This window comes from Melospiza georgiana, chromosome 13, assembly GCF_028018845.1.
Source record: "Melospiza georgiana isolate bMelGeo1 chromosome 13, bMelGeo1.pri, whole genome shotgun sequence".
In the NCBI taxonomy this organism is placed as follows: domain Eukaryota; kingdom Metazoa; phylum Chordata; class Aves; order Passeriformes; family Passerellidae; genus Melospiza; species Melospiza georgiana.
In genome coordinates this window covers 3,895,578-3,910,885 of record NC_080442.1, presented here as the reverse complement: position 1 = coordinate 3,910,885, position 15,308 = coordinate 3,895,578, and the positions used below count along the sequence as shown (strand labels likewise).

At 53.4% G+C, this 15,308-nt stretch overlaps 1 protein-coding gene across 1 annotated transcript; it reads left to right on the top strand.

The window, feature by feature from the left end:
- The first annotated feature begins 118 nt into the window (after window positions 1-118).
- On the top strand, window positions 119-15,138 carry SCAMP2 (secretory carrier membrane protein 2). The gene is made up of 9 exons (XM_058033731.1): window positions 119-243; window positions 5,479-5,559; window positions 6,468-6,548; window positions 7,496-7,613; window positions 8,242-8,370; window positions 8,785-8,944; window positions 9,411-9,512; window positions 12,610-12,727; window positions 13,740-15,138. The coding sequence occupies exons 1-9, from the start codon at window positions 187-189 to the stop codon at window positions 13,884-13,886; spliced, it is 993 nt and encodes a 330-aa protein (XP_057889714.1). The 5' UTR covers window positions 119-186; the 3' UTR covers window positions 13,887-15,138.
- The last annotated feature ends 170 nt before the right edge of the window (window positions 15,139-15,308 follow it).

The window sequence follows — 15,308 nt, the reverse complement described above, 5'->3', positions numbered from 1 at the left end:
CCCCCTCCCCTCACCGCCCCCCCGCCGCCACCGCCGCGCCTGACGTCACGCGGCCACGCCCACCGGGTTAACCCCGCGCGAGCTGTGCGCGCCGCCGTGACGTCACGCGGCTCCCGGTCACGCGGGTGCCCCGGAAGCGCCAGGAGCGGCGGCGGGCGGGAGCGGAGCAGGAGCTGGACCGCGCCCATGTCGGGCTTCGACACCAACCCGTTCGCCGACCCGGTGGACATCAACCCCTTCCAGGTGGGCGCGGGTTACGGGTGCCTCTCCCGGCGCGGCGCGGCCCGGCCGGGGCCCCGTGCCCCGCACGCCGGGACGTGGCACTGAGTGAAGCGCCGCCGGCCAATGGCGGAGCCGCTCCTCCGCACCTCGACCAATCAGAGCGAGAGGGCGGGACCAGGGGGGGCGTGAGGCGGCCGCGACCCCCGGCCCTGAGGGCGGCCTGGAGCCGAGCCCCGGGTCCCGATCCCGGGGTCCCGCTCCCCGTCTACCGCGGGTCGCGGTCCCATCTCCTCCTCTTTCTGCAGCCCCTTCCCCTGCGCCGCCACCGCCTGGGATCCCGAACCCCTTCCGCAGCGCTGTGACCCCCAGGTCCCTCCCGCTGTGTCCCCGCACCCGGCTGCACTCACCTCGAGGGGGGCTCTCCCTCCCAGCTGGGAATGCCTGCTCTGAGGGTTTATTCAAAATAATCCATCGCTGGAGCTCTCTTGGCCGTGCTGCGCGGCGGGCTGGTTGTTCTCTGAGTCTCTCTGGGTTTGTTTTTAAGGCGGTTCGGCTTTAAAGTGAGTTCCCGTGGCAAAGCTGTGGATTTCGTGGCTCCAAGCAGAGGATTGCTGTTAAGGTCACTGAGGACTCGGTGTGTGCTCGCTGGGTTTCTCCTCTGTGGGATTAACCTCTGGAAATTGGGGTCACTGATGCAGGGAGCTGGCCTGGCACGGCCTCTGTGTGACAGTCAGGCTCTGGAGCCCAGCCTCACCTCCGCTGCTTGTCTGGGATGTGAGCACAGGAAAAACTGCTTTCCTGACCTTGGATCTCATGGCTGAGCCAAACACGAGTTGTTTGTTGATAGAGCTGAGTCCTTTGAGGAATCAGAGAGAAAAAGTTCTTTCTCTTCTTCCTCGCTTTCATTTTGACACAGTCCCGTGACGCTCAGGAGTGGGAAGAGTTGGGATGATTGTGTTCCTCTGGTGTTCACTCTGGGGGATGGAATATATTGCTGTTCATGGACGTGGGATTTGTTGCTTTGGCTTTGAGGAAGTAAATATTCCTAGAATCACAGAGTGGTTTGGGTTAGAAGGGAAATTAAAGCTCATTCAGTCCCATCCTCCGCATGGGCAGGGACACTTCCACTGTCCCAGGCTGCTCCAAGCCTCGTCCAGCCTGGCCTGGAACATTTCCAGGGATAGCCAAAGCTTCTCTGGGCACCTTGTACCAGGGCCTCCCCACCTTCACAGGGAAGAATTTCCTAATATCCAGTCTAATCTCTGTCAGTCTGAAGCCATTCTCTGTTCTCCTGTCACTTTGGGCCCTTGTAAAAAGTCTGTCTCCATCTTTCTTGTCATCTCTCTTCAGCTGCTTTGTGCACATTAAAGCTGTGCTGGTATCTGGCAGAACAGGGCTGTGCTCACTCTTTATTCACTGATCAAACAAGAAAAGGTTGAAGGTGATTTCCAGGCAGTAACTCCCACGTCAGGCTCACTTAACAAGGATTGACACATGTCCCACGGTGGATTCCTCTGTGAGAGCTCTTTGCAGCTCCTCTGATCCTTGTGGAAGCTTCTGTACCCTCCTCTTGGGACTGCAAGTTTTTGTCTTACCTTTTTTTTTTTTTGATTTTTCCAAGAAAAATTCCCCAGTCCCCAGCTGCTGGTTGAGAGGAATTTTTGACTGCTGCTTCCTGGAGCCTCCTTGGTCAGGTTTGAAATGGAATCCCAGCCTGTGGGACAGCCTGTTCCCTGCCAGGGGCTGGCTCCAGGTACTGGCTCTGTGCTGGGGTGACAGTGACAGTGTCCCACTGACAGTGTCCCAGCCCGTGGATCTCTCCTGCTGCAGCTCCCAGTTCAGTGCTTCATCCTCCTCAAATCCTGAGCTTTCTGCCTTTTCAGGAGGCTCTGTTTCATGATGTTCTCCAAGCTTTGTGTAAAATAAGCTGCTTTGGTCCTGTTAAAAATATCTCTGGCTGCTCTGTTACTTATTGTAACCAGTTAATGAGAGATGATTAACTTCCTTCCTTTATCTAGTAACCTGCTGCTGCAAGTGGCAGCTGCCTTCAAAACTTTGATTCCAGCTTCAGACAGAGCTGGAAAGTTCCATCCTTTCCAGAGATATCAAAAACAAAATCCTCAAGATTTCTCTCAGTGCATCTCCCAGGCAGTGGCGGCACCCTCAGTCTGCAGGACTGGTTATATTTGGGGCAATACTGTGATATTTTGACAACTGTGTTAAGTTCCAGGTGATTCTAGGTTGAGCTCTTTTTCCTTGATCTCATCTAGAGAGGCCTCTCATTTTGTTTCTTTAATCTGTGGGAAGAGAAAGAAAAGAAAAAAAAAAATAGAATTCCTTGCACAAACCTGTTGTGCCCAAACCTTTCAGCAGCACGACAGCAACTTTGTATTTGCATTAAAGCTGCGTTTGAAAATTGTTTTAATATTCCTGGCAGTGCAGTTTGGTCCAGATGTGGAGTTATTCTGTGCTGTGGGCACCTGAAGCCATGAGAAACAGCATCACACATCCCTGGCACTCAAGAAGTGATGGTTGGAAGGGCAGCACATGGGATCTGCCCATGGCACCCTGCAGGCCCAGCCAATTGTTGATCTGTGAGCACGAGCTTTGTGGCTGGACACCTCTATTGTGGCTCCAAGAGGTTCTGAATTAAATCCCTGTCTCCTGATCCTTTCCAAGGCTTGTTCTGAGAGGCTCAGCTGCCTTTTGCTGCTAGCTGGCAGAAAACAGCTGTAAAACACCAAGTTTGTGGGCAGCTCCTGGCTGGTCTCGGCATTCCTGGTGCTCTCTCATCCCTCACTGCCTGCTCCAGGCTCACAGGAGCTGCTGCCTGTGCTTCACCCTCTGCTCTCCTTCCTGCCCTCCCCAGGCACGTGTCCAAACACTTCAGCTTTGTTGCAGATTCTCTGCTCTTTGGGTTCCTATTTTAGGCACGCTTGCACAATAGCAGGCAAGTTCAGCCCAGCTGCTGGGCCTTGGCCTCACAGCCTAATTAAGTGATTTTGTTTGAAAGCTGTGCAGCAAGATGAGAGCTTGTCTACCTTGGGAATCAAACTGTGGTGGTGCTCTCCCTGCCCTTGAGGAGCCTCCAGCTTTTTTTTGGGTGCAGATAAGCCAAGGGAAGTAAAATTTGTGTTTTACAGTGGTACCATAGCATTTTTCCTTGTTGCCAGCCTGCCCACCCAGGCTCTCTGGAGGGTTATGCAGCTCTCACATTCCACTTCCCACACCTTGAAGGGAGTTTCCCTTCCTTGTGCAGTTGTTTTCTGCTGGACTTTAGTCTGGACTAAAGGGTTTGTGCTGATGGGCAGCACTGCCATGCGTGAGGGGAAGTATAAACTTGTGCTGACAGCCCTTATCTCTGCACAGCTGAAGCTTCCAGAGGAGTCAGGAATGAAATAAAAGCAATTTTTATCTCCAGCATGGCAGCCCTGCTGCTTCTTCCCACTTGTTGCAGCCTTTCCTCGCCGGGGAGCTGAACTTCCCTGAGCAGCGTTGGAGAGAATGAGAGGTGATTCACAAACGAGTGTGACCTGTTGGTGGTGGGAGTGCCTGCCCTGCAGGAGCTCTGCTGTTACTCATTAACTGCTCCCTGTGCTCCTGCCCAGCACCAGGCTGCGCTAGAGCCCCGTGTGAAAAACGCCAGTCGCTTCTTTTTAAAATTTTAAAAGTTTCATAGTAATTAAATGGTTATAAAAATAGCAATATAATAAGAGTAATAATAATTTAGACAATTTGAATTAGGACAATATGAGACAATAGAAACAAAGAGTTGTGGATAGTCATTTTTCTGGGCAGCGTAAGCCTGAAAAAGGACACACATTAACAGGATTAACCCTTAAAAACAACAGCCTGTTGCATATTCATGCACCTCATACATGATGCATGAATTCCATTCAAACACAGAATTCTGTCTGGTCAGTGTCAGCTTCTTCCCCTTAATCCTGACAGCATCTCAGGGCTGGGCAAGGGCAAGGCAGGAAGAAATTTGTTTCTTCTGATAAGAGGGCAATAAATTCTCTTTCTCTGAAAGATTTAGGTGTCCTGTGGCTGCTGTCTCACTGGGCATCCTTTCTTTAAAAAAAGTATCTTACATAGCATAGTTTCTATTTTAACGTCTGCTTAAGAAAATTAATGCAGCATAACTTTCTAACACAGCACATACAATATTAATTTTAATATTTTCAAAAAAACACTCATAAAATATGCATTTTTCACACCTGGGAATGGCTCCAGAGGGATTTTCCTCTGTGCCCCAGCTCCACCAGCCCCGCACACCCCGGAGCAGCCTCGGTTCCTTCTCCCCCCATGGAGCACCAAATTAGAAGGGCTGGTCTGGACACACGAGGTGCTGAGGGAGGGAGGAGAAGCCACGTTTTAATTTTCTGAGCCACTCCCAGCTCTCAGGTTGCCAGGCCAGGAGGATTTCCGAGTTCCTAAAGGGCCTCGTTGCTGGGATAAGGGGAGGAGGAGTGCTCCAGAGGGCAGCACCTGGCTGCCCAAGAGGAACCTCTGCATGCAGAGGAGTAGGTGGAAAAGAGGAGATAAAAAGCAGCTGCGTAAAAACCCTGCAGGTGAGGGGAGGGAGGTGTGTGAGGTGCAGAGAGCCTGTTTTTAAACATCAGAGGATGTTTAAAAGACGAGTGGGAGGTGCTGTGAGTGGAAGTGAGAGCTGTTATGCCATCAGCATTAAAACCTCCTAAAATAATTGGTGTCACACCTCCAGCTCAATTTTCCTGAGTGTTTCACTTATTCAGAGCAATCAGTGGCATTTTAGCTTGCCAGCATCTCTCAGCCAGGATCAGCTGTGTCTAAAATCTCATTTTGTGTGGCTCCATGCTTGCTTTGTGAGTCCCAGCAACATCCTGACCATGGGTGGATGAATCCAAATCCCTGGAAATTAGGAATCTCTCATTGTAGGTTAGCAGAAGTAACCTGCACAAAGTATTCCTGTGTTGTGGTTGTTCAGACATCCCTCTTGGCTGAACAGGAGATTATTTCTGCTGACAAGTCTTGCCTTGCTGGTAGTCATCTCCTTGGATATTTAAATTCCATGCCAGCCAGGGCCGTCTCCCTGTGGCAGGGATGTGTTTCACCCCCTCAAATTCCCAGCTAACAAGCAGATGGAAAGCAGGCAGCATGGATGAGATGGACTTGCTGTTCTTAAAGGCCTTTTACCAAACTGAACAATTCAGTGCTGTCAGTGGTGATAGCCCATATCCAGTGCTGATTTCTCCTTGTGCTCTCTCCCTGCAGGACCCCTCGGTGACACAGCTCACAAACACCAGCCAAAGTGGCTTGGATGAGTTCAACCCCTTTTCTGAGAGCTCCCAGCGGGTAAGTGCCACGTGTCCTTGTGCTCTGTGTGCCTGGTGGTGCTTTTAGTGCTGTAGAAGGTCCCTTGATAGGTGCAGCTTAAAAAATAGAGGAATTCACAGCTGGTTTCTGTAGCCCCACATTTCTCTTCGCAGAGAAAAGCAAGGCACAATTCTTCCCAAGAATATTTCTGGGGTTCACATTCTATGAGCCTCAGAGAAAGAAACCACAATTCTTATCATTTGCTCTGCCTGTGTTTGTGCAAAAGTAGAATACAGCATAGAGCTTTTTTACCTAAAGTGATGGTGTTTTGTTTCCTTGGCCTGTCAGGGCCAAGAGTGTGTGTGTGTGTCAGGACTGTTGAGTGACAGTCATGAGATTCAGGGCAAGGTAAGCAGTGTGTGCAGAGTGAGTGCTGGGCAGATCCAGTTTTAGATGTATAGAATAATGTAGTATAATAAAGCAATTAATTAACCTTCTAATATCGATGGAGTCAGATGCATCATTCCCTCCCCTCACTGAGGCCATCACAGCACAACTCTGGATTTCCCCGTGGATGTGGCTCATGGTGTGCAGGAGAGGGAAATTGCTCCTGCACTGGAGCAGTAATGAGCTCCCAGCTCACTGGCATGGAACAGCTCCTCTCCAGCTGCCTGCTGGCTCCCAGGGAAGCCCCATGAAGTGTGAAGGGGAAGATGGTTTGTGGCAGGGCGCTGCAGCATTTATTTGCTCTTTGGGCTGTGAGCTGAGCTGTGCTGGCCACTGAGGAATGGCTGGGAGAGCCTCACCCTTATTCCCTGGCTGCTGCCACGAGCCAGGTGGGAGAAGGAGGACAGGAAGGGGAGATTAGTTAGATTTTATTTTGCTTTAAACAATTCACCCAGAGCCCTTTGTGTTTCTCCTGCCCTGTTTTTCCTGATCTCTCCCAGACAAATGCAGCGCGGACGACGCCGGCGACGCAGCCCTCGCAGCCGGCTGTGCTGCAGACATCTGTGGAGCCCACACCACAGGTACAGCCCCTCCCTGCTGCCCTCCCAGCCTCCTCCAGCTCCCAGGGCCTCTGGGAGCACAGCATTCCCTGGGCTGGGCACTGGGAAGCTGCAGGTGGGATTTTCAACGTGTATTTCCGAGGCAGATCTTTGTAGGGAATACACACGTGGAGTTCTTCTATCTCCTTCCCTGTCCCTCTGGTGGCAGAGCTTGCTTTGCCTTGTGTCCTGTTGGCTCTGGCTTCCCTCTGGAAATCCTGGAATGAATCCTGCTAATGCTTTTAGCTTAGTTCTGGTGTCTGGTCAGACATGCTCAGTGCCAGGAGAACAAATGCAAGTACCTGGCCACCAGCACCACCTCATCCAAAGAACTGGGAGAAAGAATAATTTCTCAGAATATAAAACAGGTAGAAGAGATCCTTAAGACATGTGGTAGGCAGCTGGGAAGGGAATTGTCGTGGTAAGCCCAGGAGCCCTGCTCACCACTCTGTAGTGATGAGCTCAGAGCAGTGAGATAAGTGTGAGGTAGAAGAAGCTGTGGGTAAGCTCCTCCTGCCAGCCCTAACTTCCTGTAGGATAACTTGATTTTGTCCTCCAGTGGCAGAATCAAGATATCACAGGCTGAGCTTTCATGTTACCCTTGTGTCCAAGATGTGTGAGGCTGAGCTTTCATGTCGCCCTGTGCCCAAGGTGTCAGGGCCTGAGCTTTCATGTCACCCTGTGCCCAAGATGTCAGGGGCTGAGCTTTCATGTCACCCTGTGCCCAAGGTGTCAGGGGCTGAGCTTTCATGTCACCCTGTGCCCAAGGTGTCAGGGGCTGAGCTTTCATGTCACCCTGTGCCCAAGGTGTCAGAGGCTGAGCTTTCATGTCACCCTGTGCCCTGTTTCCTTCCCCGCCTGGCACCCAGGTGCCACCACAGCCCCAGGCAGGGCAGGGCTGACCTCTCTGCTGTTTGTGCCCTCCCCAGGCCGTGGCTGCAGCAGCACAGGCAGGGCTGCTCCAGCAGCAGGCAGAGCTAGAGAGGAAGGCAGCAGAGCTGGAGAAGAAGGAAAGGGAGCTGCAGAGCCACGCAGCCAGCATCGACCGTGAGTACTGACTCCTGCCCAGGGCAGCCTGGCTCCCTTGGTTTGCCAGGATTTCAGGATAATTCCCCGTGGCAGCCCTTCTGGGACATGCCTGGCATCCCACAGCTTCCAAGATGGGAAGGTGGGATGCTGGAGGCCAGTTCTGGTGGGTCCCTGCCCTCAAGCAGCTGCATTTCACCACCAAAAGCTCTCAAGCATTGATCTGTGCCTGTGTCAGAGCTGGTGAGTGACTCTGCCACGCTGAGGCTTCTCACTGAGGGCAGCAAAGCTCTTCTCCTCAGCCTCAATGCTCTTTTAACCACAGGATCCAGTATTTTCCCCCTAATCTTGGTGTGAAGTGGCTGAATCTGGGCTTGCAGGGCTGAGTGATGGTGGCTGTGATGGCCCTTTGGCCAGTGCAGGGAATTCTGCCTTCCTCCAAGGAAAACCCCTGCACACAGCTGCTGTGCCAGGAGTTTATCCCATCCCTGCTGTGCTGCCCAGCCCCTGGGCTCTGGCAGGGTTTTAATGCATGAATTAAACAATTGCTGAACAACTGCTTGGAAATTCTGGGGTGGGATTAGCCTTTGAATGAGAGAAGAGCAAGTGAAAAGCTGCTCCTTCCTTCCTCCCTCCCTTCCTCCCACAGCGAGGCAGAACAACTGGCCTCCTCTCCCCAAGAGGTGTCCCATCAAGCCCTGCTTCTACCAGGACTTCTCTGCAGACATCCCAGCTGACTACCAGAGGATATGCAAGATGCTCTATTACTTGTGGATGTGTAAGTAATGGCCTCACCTGCAGTCAGAATTCTTTTGGAGGAGGTTCTGTGTGAAAAGCTGAGCTCTGTCACGCAGTAAATGCTGTTGGTGTTGCCTGCAAGGCTCAAATCAGGTTTCCCTCCTTTCTTATGAAGAACCTCGAGTTTATGCTTTGGGAATAGCTCATTCATGACAAAATTTTAATTGTTTAATGGAGGCTTGAGCACCTATTTAAGATTTGGCTGTGAGCAGCAGGATCAGATGAGCTTCTTAGGTCAAGCTCTGTTTCCCTTCCAAGGGAGGCAGGGAAATTAGATGGCCCAAAGTCACCTTAATTTCTGCAGCTCCCCCTGTGTTCACTGAGGCATTGAGGGTGCTTTGGAGTTTCCAAGAGCTTGCTGATGTTGTTTTTCTCTCTCTCCCACCCCAAACAGTGCATTCCATCACCCTGCTCCTAAACCTGCTGGCTTGCCTGGCGTGGTTCACAGTGGACAACAGCAGAGGAGTGGACTTTGGGCTCTCCATCCTGTGGTTAATTTTATTCACCCCTTGTGCCTTTCTCTGTTGGTACCGACCAATTTACAAGGCTTTCAGGCAAGTGCTGGGTTGGTTTTGTCTGTAACAGGGATGTATCTCTTAGTGGGAGGAGCTTTGGGTTTATCTGCTCCCATCGTGTTTTGCCCTCAGGATTTTTCCAGCTCTTTGCATCATTAGATAAACCCAGAGCACTGTGTTGCTAAACATATTAGATCTGTCTGATAGAACTTAATTATGGTGATCCTTTTTCATCCTGAAATCCAAGCCCAGGCAGACAGAGGACACTTTGAATTCATGTTTTATTCACTTTAATAATTTCTAAGACACTGTTTGGTACACTGATGTGGAGCACACTGTGTTTGTGGAGGGAGCTGCCTTCACCCCATCTTGCTCTGGGCAGATGGACACATTTAGGTGCCCAAATTCCTCCCCTCAGCAGCTCTTCCCTGCAGAAAGGAGTTCACTGAAGCTGTTCCTCTCCTCTTAGTGCAAGGATCACAGGTTTCACTCCTCTCTCCTGCAGGTCTGACAGCTCCTTCAGCTTCTTTGTCTTCTTTTTCATCTTCTTCTGCCAAATAGCAATCTACATCATCCAGGCTGTTGGAATTCCTGGCTGGGGAGACAGGTAAGCTTGGCTTTGCTGCCTGCCATGTCACACATCCCTTTTCTCACCAGGGCTGTGACTGGCAGGAGCTTTGGGGCCTGCTTCTGACAGCTGCCTGTTCTTTCTGCTGTGGTTTTCCTCTCTCAGCTCATGGCAGGTCCCAGCTGCCTCCCTTCTCTGCTCTTCCCATCCTAATCCCAGTATGAGAAGGGGAGTATGTGAATTACTGGATATTGGGCAGGAATTTTTCCCTCACAGGGTGCCCAGAGCAGCTGTGGCTGTCTCTGCATCCCTGGCAGTGTCCAAGGCCATGTTGGATGGGACTTGAGGCACCCAGGGACAGTGGGAATTGTCCCTGCCCATGGCAGAGGGGTGGAGTGTGATGAGTTTTGAGGCCCCTTCTGACCCAAACTGTTCTGTGATTCTGTGAGAACTCTTCTGTGCCTCTTCTCCCTCACTCAGCACAGATCATATTTGCTCCTCTGGTGTGAACCACATCTGCCTTGTTCAGAGCCTTCCCTGACAGCAGTGTGGGGCTGAGGGATCTCTGACCTGAAATCTGGGTGCTACTCAGCCCTGACTCTGTCCCCAAACTCTCCCTGGATCCCTCTGGAGCGTGTGCTTGGTGGGCTGAGATAAGCAGAGAGGCTTTTAGCCTCTCCCTTTCTCAGTGACATTGTCCAGAAGGGCGAGCCTGGGCTTTTGGAGCAGCTCCAGCAGCCTCATGTCAGCAGCTGTGCCCTGCAGGGAGAGCACAGCCTTTCCTTCCACCTTGCTGCCCCTGCTGCAGCTCCTGATCTGGAGTCAGGGAAGCTCAGCAGCCTGTTCTGGAGCTCAGGGTAAAGTTAGCAGCTCCCATTCTGGATTTAGGGAGCTCAGGGAAGGTCAGCAGCCTGTTCTGGAGCTCAGGGTGTGGTTAGCAGCTCCCATTCTGGATTTAGGGAGCTCAGGGTGAGGTCAGCAGCCTGTTCTGAAGCTCAGGGAAGGTCAGCAGCCTGTGCTGGAGTCACAGAGCTCAGGGTGAGGTCAGCAGCCTGTTCTGGAGTCAGGGAGCTCAGGGAATGTTGGCAGCTCCCATTCTGGATTTAGGGAGCTCAGGGAAGGTCAGCAGCCTGTTCTGGATCTCAGGGTGAGGTTAGCAGCTCCCATTCTGTATTTAGGGAGCTCAGGGAAGGTCAGCAGCCTGTTCTGGATTTAGGGAGCTCAGGGAAGGTTAACAGTCCCTTATGGAGTCAGGGAGCTCAGGGAAGGTCAGCAGCCTGTTCTGAGCTCAGGCAAGGTTGGCAGCCTTTTCTGGAGCTCAGGGAAGGTCAGCAGCCTGTTCTGGATCTCAGGGTGAGGTTAGCAGCTCCCGTTCTGGATTTAGGGAGCTCAGGGAAGGTCAGCAGCCTGTTCTGGAGTCAGGGAGCTCAGGGAAGGTCAGCAGCCCGTGGTGCCTGTCCCAGGGCAGGCTCCAGGCAGGAGCTGCTGTCTGTTTGTGCCCTGTGCCTGCAGAAGGGCCCGTGGGCAGCGCTGTCCCTGCCTCCCCCCTGCCCGAGTCACGGGGGAATGGAGTGGGTTGAGTCTCCCTGGAGAGGCTGCCTGCAGCTCTCTGCTCTGCTCCCTGCTGCCAGCCAGCCAGCCAGCCTGGGTATTTTTGGCTGCAGTGCATGGTGTGCCTTTCTGCTTCCCTGTGCTGCCAGGAGCAGTGCCACACATGGCATGAGACCCATCCCTCCTCCTGCTGCTGCTGGCACACGGTGTGCTGGTGGAGCACTTGGAAAGGTTCCTTTCTCCAGCTCCCAGGAAGGTGTTCTGAGTGAGGTGTCTTGGTATTTTCAGCCACAGCCAAGTGCTGGTAACTGTGAATTCTCTCTGCTCCTTTTCCTTCAACACCTCCCAGTGTCTGTGAATTAGAATTAGAATGGTGGAATCACAGAATGCTTTGGGTTGGAGGGGACCGTGGGCAGGGACACCTTCCACTGTCCCAGGTAGCTCCAACCCCCATCCAGCCTGGCCTGGGGCACTTCCACAGCCACAGCTGCTCTGGGCAGCCTGTGCCAGGGTTTCACCACCTCCATCCCTTCCTGTCTCTTCCTCCTCCTCTCAACCCTTTCATCCCTGTCAGGGTGACACTCAGCTCCAGGCTCCAGACCTGCCAGCTGATCTCTCCCAGTTCAGCTCTTCCAGCCTATCTTTACCCCTCCTGGCTGAATTTTGAGAAGGTGCCCATGGAAGTCACTGTTGGCGCCAAGGGTATTGATTTTGCTGCCTGAGGGGAGGGCACAGAGCTGAAATGTGGGTGGGATGAGCACAATCCTCCTCTAAAAATGCTAATGGAAACTCTATCCCCAAAACAAAGGCCTGGACAAGCTCCAGGCTCCCCCGTTTCCATTTTGTGCTGCCCTGTAACCTTGCCTTGCAGCAGGGGTGTGCTCCCAGCTGTGCTCCAGCTGTGCTGGGGTGCTGTCCATGCCCAGCCCCTCTCTGTGCTGGGGTGCTGTCCATGCCCAGCCCCTCTCTGTGCTGGGGTGCTGTCCATGCCCAACCCCTCTCTGTGCTGGGGTGCTGTCCATGCCCAGCCCCTCTCTGTGCTAGAACACCGTCCATGCCCAGCCCCTCTCTGTGCTGGAACACCGTCCATGCCCAACCCCTCTCTGTGCTGGGGTGCTGTCCATGCCCAGCCCCTCTCTGTGCTAGAACACTGTCCATGCCCAGCCCCTCTCTGTGCTGGAACACTGTCCATGCCCAGCCCCTCTCTGTGCTGGAACACTGTCCATGCCCAGCCCCTCTCTCCATGCCCAGCCCCTCTCTGTGCTGGGGTGCTGTCCCTGCCCAGCCCCTCTCTGTGCTGGGGTGCTGTCCATGCCCAGCCCCTCTCTGTGCTAGAACACTGTCCATGCCCAGCCCCTCTCTCCATGCCCAGCCCCTCTCTGTGCTGGGATGCTGTCCATGCCCAGCCCCTCTCTCCATGCCCAGCCCCTCTCTGTGCTGGAACACTGTCCATGCCCAGCCCCTCTCTGTGCTGGAACTCTCTCCATGCCCAGCCCCTCTCTGTGCTGGAACTCTCTCCATGCCCAGCCCCTCTCTGTGCTGGAACACTGTCCATGCCCAGCCCCTCTCTCCCTGTCCCTGGCAGCGGCTGGATCGCGGCGCTCTCGGAGGTGCACGGCAACGTGGCCGTGGTGGTGATCATGATGGTGGTGGCAGCCTTCTTCACGCTCTGCGCCGTGCTCTCCCTCTTCCTCCTCAAGCAGGTGAGTGCCTCGGGGGCCAGCAGAGCTCAGGCTGCCCCCAGGGCTCCTGGCTTTGATGCCTCCCTTCACCCACCTGGGAATGATGGTGGGATGGGGGCACTGGTGGCTCAGGAGGTTTTAATTCAAGTGGTTTTGCTTGTGCTTCCTGCAGCGATGCCAGATTTTTTTGGACAGTGTTGAAGTGGGGAGTAGCCTCCCTTTGGGAGTCATAGAACCATGAAATGATTTGGGAAGGGATCTTAGAGCTCATCTTACCTCCTGCCAAGGGCAGGGACGCTTTCCATGGTCCCAGGGTGCTCCAAGCCCTGTCCAGCCTGGCCTGGAACATTTCCAGGGATCCTGGGGCAGCCACAGCTTCTCTGGGCAACCCACCCTGACAGAGAAGGATTTATTTCCTGATACCCTGCCCTCTGGCAGTTTAAAACCATTTCCCCTTGTCCTGCCTGGAGCTGGCTGAGCAGAGGTGGTCGTGGCTCTGTTCAACACCCAGGGATTTTCTGTCACTGCTCCCACAGCCTTGTGGGGCTTTTCAGAGCCTGGTGGGGTCCCAGTGAGTGCCTTCCCACTGATCCTAAAGCCAGCCCTCCTCCCTCCTCCTGCCTGCCCACAGCAGGGCTGGATTTCTGCAGGAACAGCAGAAATGGAGCTTGGGGGAAGCCAAGGACAGGGGGGACTGATCCTCTTTCTCTTGGTACTTCCTTCTGCTCTCCTGCCTTTATCTTGAAGGAAATACCTGATGCTGTTGGCACCTTCAGGTCCTGCCCTGCAGTAAATACTGGGTTAAGCATGAACCATCACAGTGTGGGGAATTTTGGGTCTGAAACCACTAATTTTGCTGAGAGCTCCGCATTTTTCAGCAAATGAAGCTCTCCTGAAATCTGCCATGGAGCCAGTGGCTGCAGCCCATGCTCTGCAGCTGTCCAGGGAGCTGCTTAGCCTGGGACAAGCTGGGTGTGTGCAGCAATCCCACAGGCTGGTTTCAATCCCTCTCTCCCTCCCCTCTCTTCCCCAGGTGCATTCCCTGTATCGGCGCACAGGAGCCAGCTTCCAGAGGGCCCAGGAGGAGTTTTCCCAAGGCATCCTCACCAACAGGAGCTTCCAGAACGCAGCAGCTGGGGCAGCCTCCTCAGCTGCACAGAGTGCTTTCAGAGGAAACTAACCCTGCCCAGCAAATCCAGCCCTTCTTCCCAGCAAATCCAGCCCTGCATCCTGGGCTGCCTCCCTCTCGCTTCCTCTGCCCTCATCTCCCCAACCTTCTATTTTTATTTTTGTTTGTTTTTTTCTGAAAATGCACTTTTTTTGGGGGTACCATGTGAGCTCTGTGATGCCGACACTCCTGATGAGAAGAGGTTTTTTCTTTTGGGCTTCAGCTGAGCTACGGTTTGGATGATGATTCCTTTTCCCTGTCTTGTTTTAGGGTGTGGGGAGATGGGGGAAGACATTCTCTGAGGCAAATATTCCTCTTTCCAGGACCTTCCAGGTGTTTGTCTCTTCCTCCCCCTCACTCTGTCTGTAGCAGGAAGATGAGGGGAAGCAGGTTTTTGATTTTACTCTCTCTTCTCTTGGCCTTTGCTATGAAGAATTTGATTATCTGCTGTTTTGGGGAGGGTTTTGTAACGTGCATGTAGTTGATGTCATTAATTTTAAGAACAGAAACTGTACTTTTGGTTTATTACACTCACACAATGCTGTATTTTGGCCTCGTAACTGCTGGGCCTCCTGAGAGCCATGAAGGAAAATCTGGGAGCAGCGGGGAGTTTGGGGGGGGATGTATTTCCCCTGATGTCCCCGGGGCACATCCCTTGCTTCCAGGAGGATCCTGCAGGTGCCAGAGAGGTGGAGAAGGGATCAGTGGGGGCTGAGTCTTCTCAGTGACTTGACAGCAGGAGAGGGAGGGGAAAAGGGATTTTGGTTTGGCTCCCAGCTCCAGTTTGGGGGCAGCTGAGGATGCCGGGTCACACAGTGCCTGTGACGCCCTTCTCCAGCTAACCCTGAATGAGTCTTTCTCCAGGGAAGGCTCCTCCCTGCCTTCCTCCTGACGAGTTTAATTTTTTTTTGCAGCTGGGAAGGAACTGTTTCCGTGTGTGTTCAGCTGCATCCCAAGATGGGATTTCCCTTGGGATGCAGAGGGGCGGATGGGGGCAGGTTCCCACCTCTCCCTCCCTCAGCCCCGTGGTTTGGGTGTCGTGGGGAGGGAATTTAATGTAGATTTGGCTTTGCGGTGCCCCTTTGCCGGGCTGGGGTTGTATCAGACCCCCCTCCTGTGCCGCTGAGGGGCGGCGGGGGCGCTGGGATACAGAAATCGGTATTTTTACACCCTTTTCCTTCTGTATTACTGGATTTTTTTTTTCCCTGCGTCTGATCTTTTAATGTTTAAAAAATTATTAATAAAAATGTTCATGTGGTCCAGACACGGTGCCTGTGCGGTGGGGGGCGTGGCTTGTCGTGATTGACGGGTTGTGGGCATGGCCAACACGGACGGGGTGGGGCCAGGGGCGTGGCTTCATGCGGGGATGTAAATGTGTGGGCGTGGTCATTGCTGCTTGGGGGCGTGGCTCGTGCCGCTGGGGGCGTGGCCTGC

What these genes read in the sequence shown, in the direction of transcription:
- SCAMP2 (XM_058033731.1), top strand. Translation starts at nt 187, where the DNA reads ATGTCGGGCTTCGACACCAACCCGTTCGCCGACCCGGTGGACATCAAC. An exon ending in CTGTGGAGCCCACACCACAG is followed by an intron (nt 6,549 to 7,495) that starts GTACAGCCCCTC and finishes TGCCCTCCCCAG; the next exon opens with GCCGTGGCTGCAGCAGCACA. An exon ending in ATTCCTGGCTGGGGAGACAG is followed by an intron (nt 9,513 to 12,609) that starts GTAAGCTTGGCT and finishes TGTCCCTGGCAG; the next exon opens with CGGCTGGATCGCGGCGCTCT.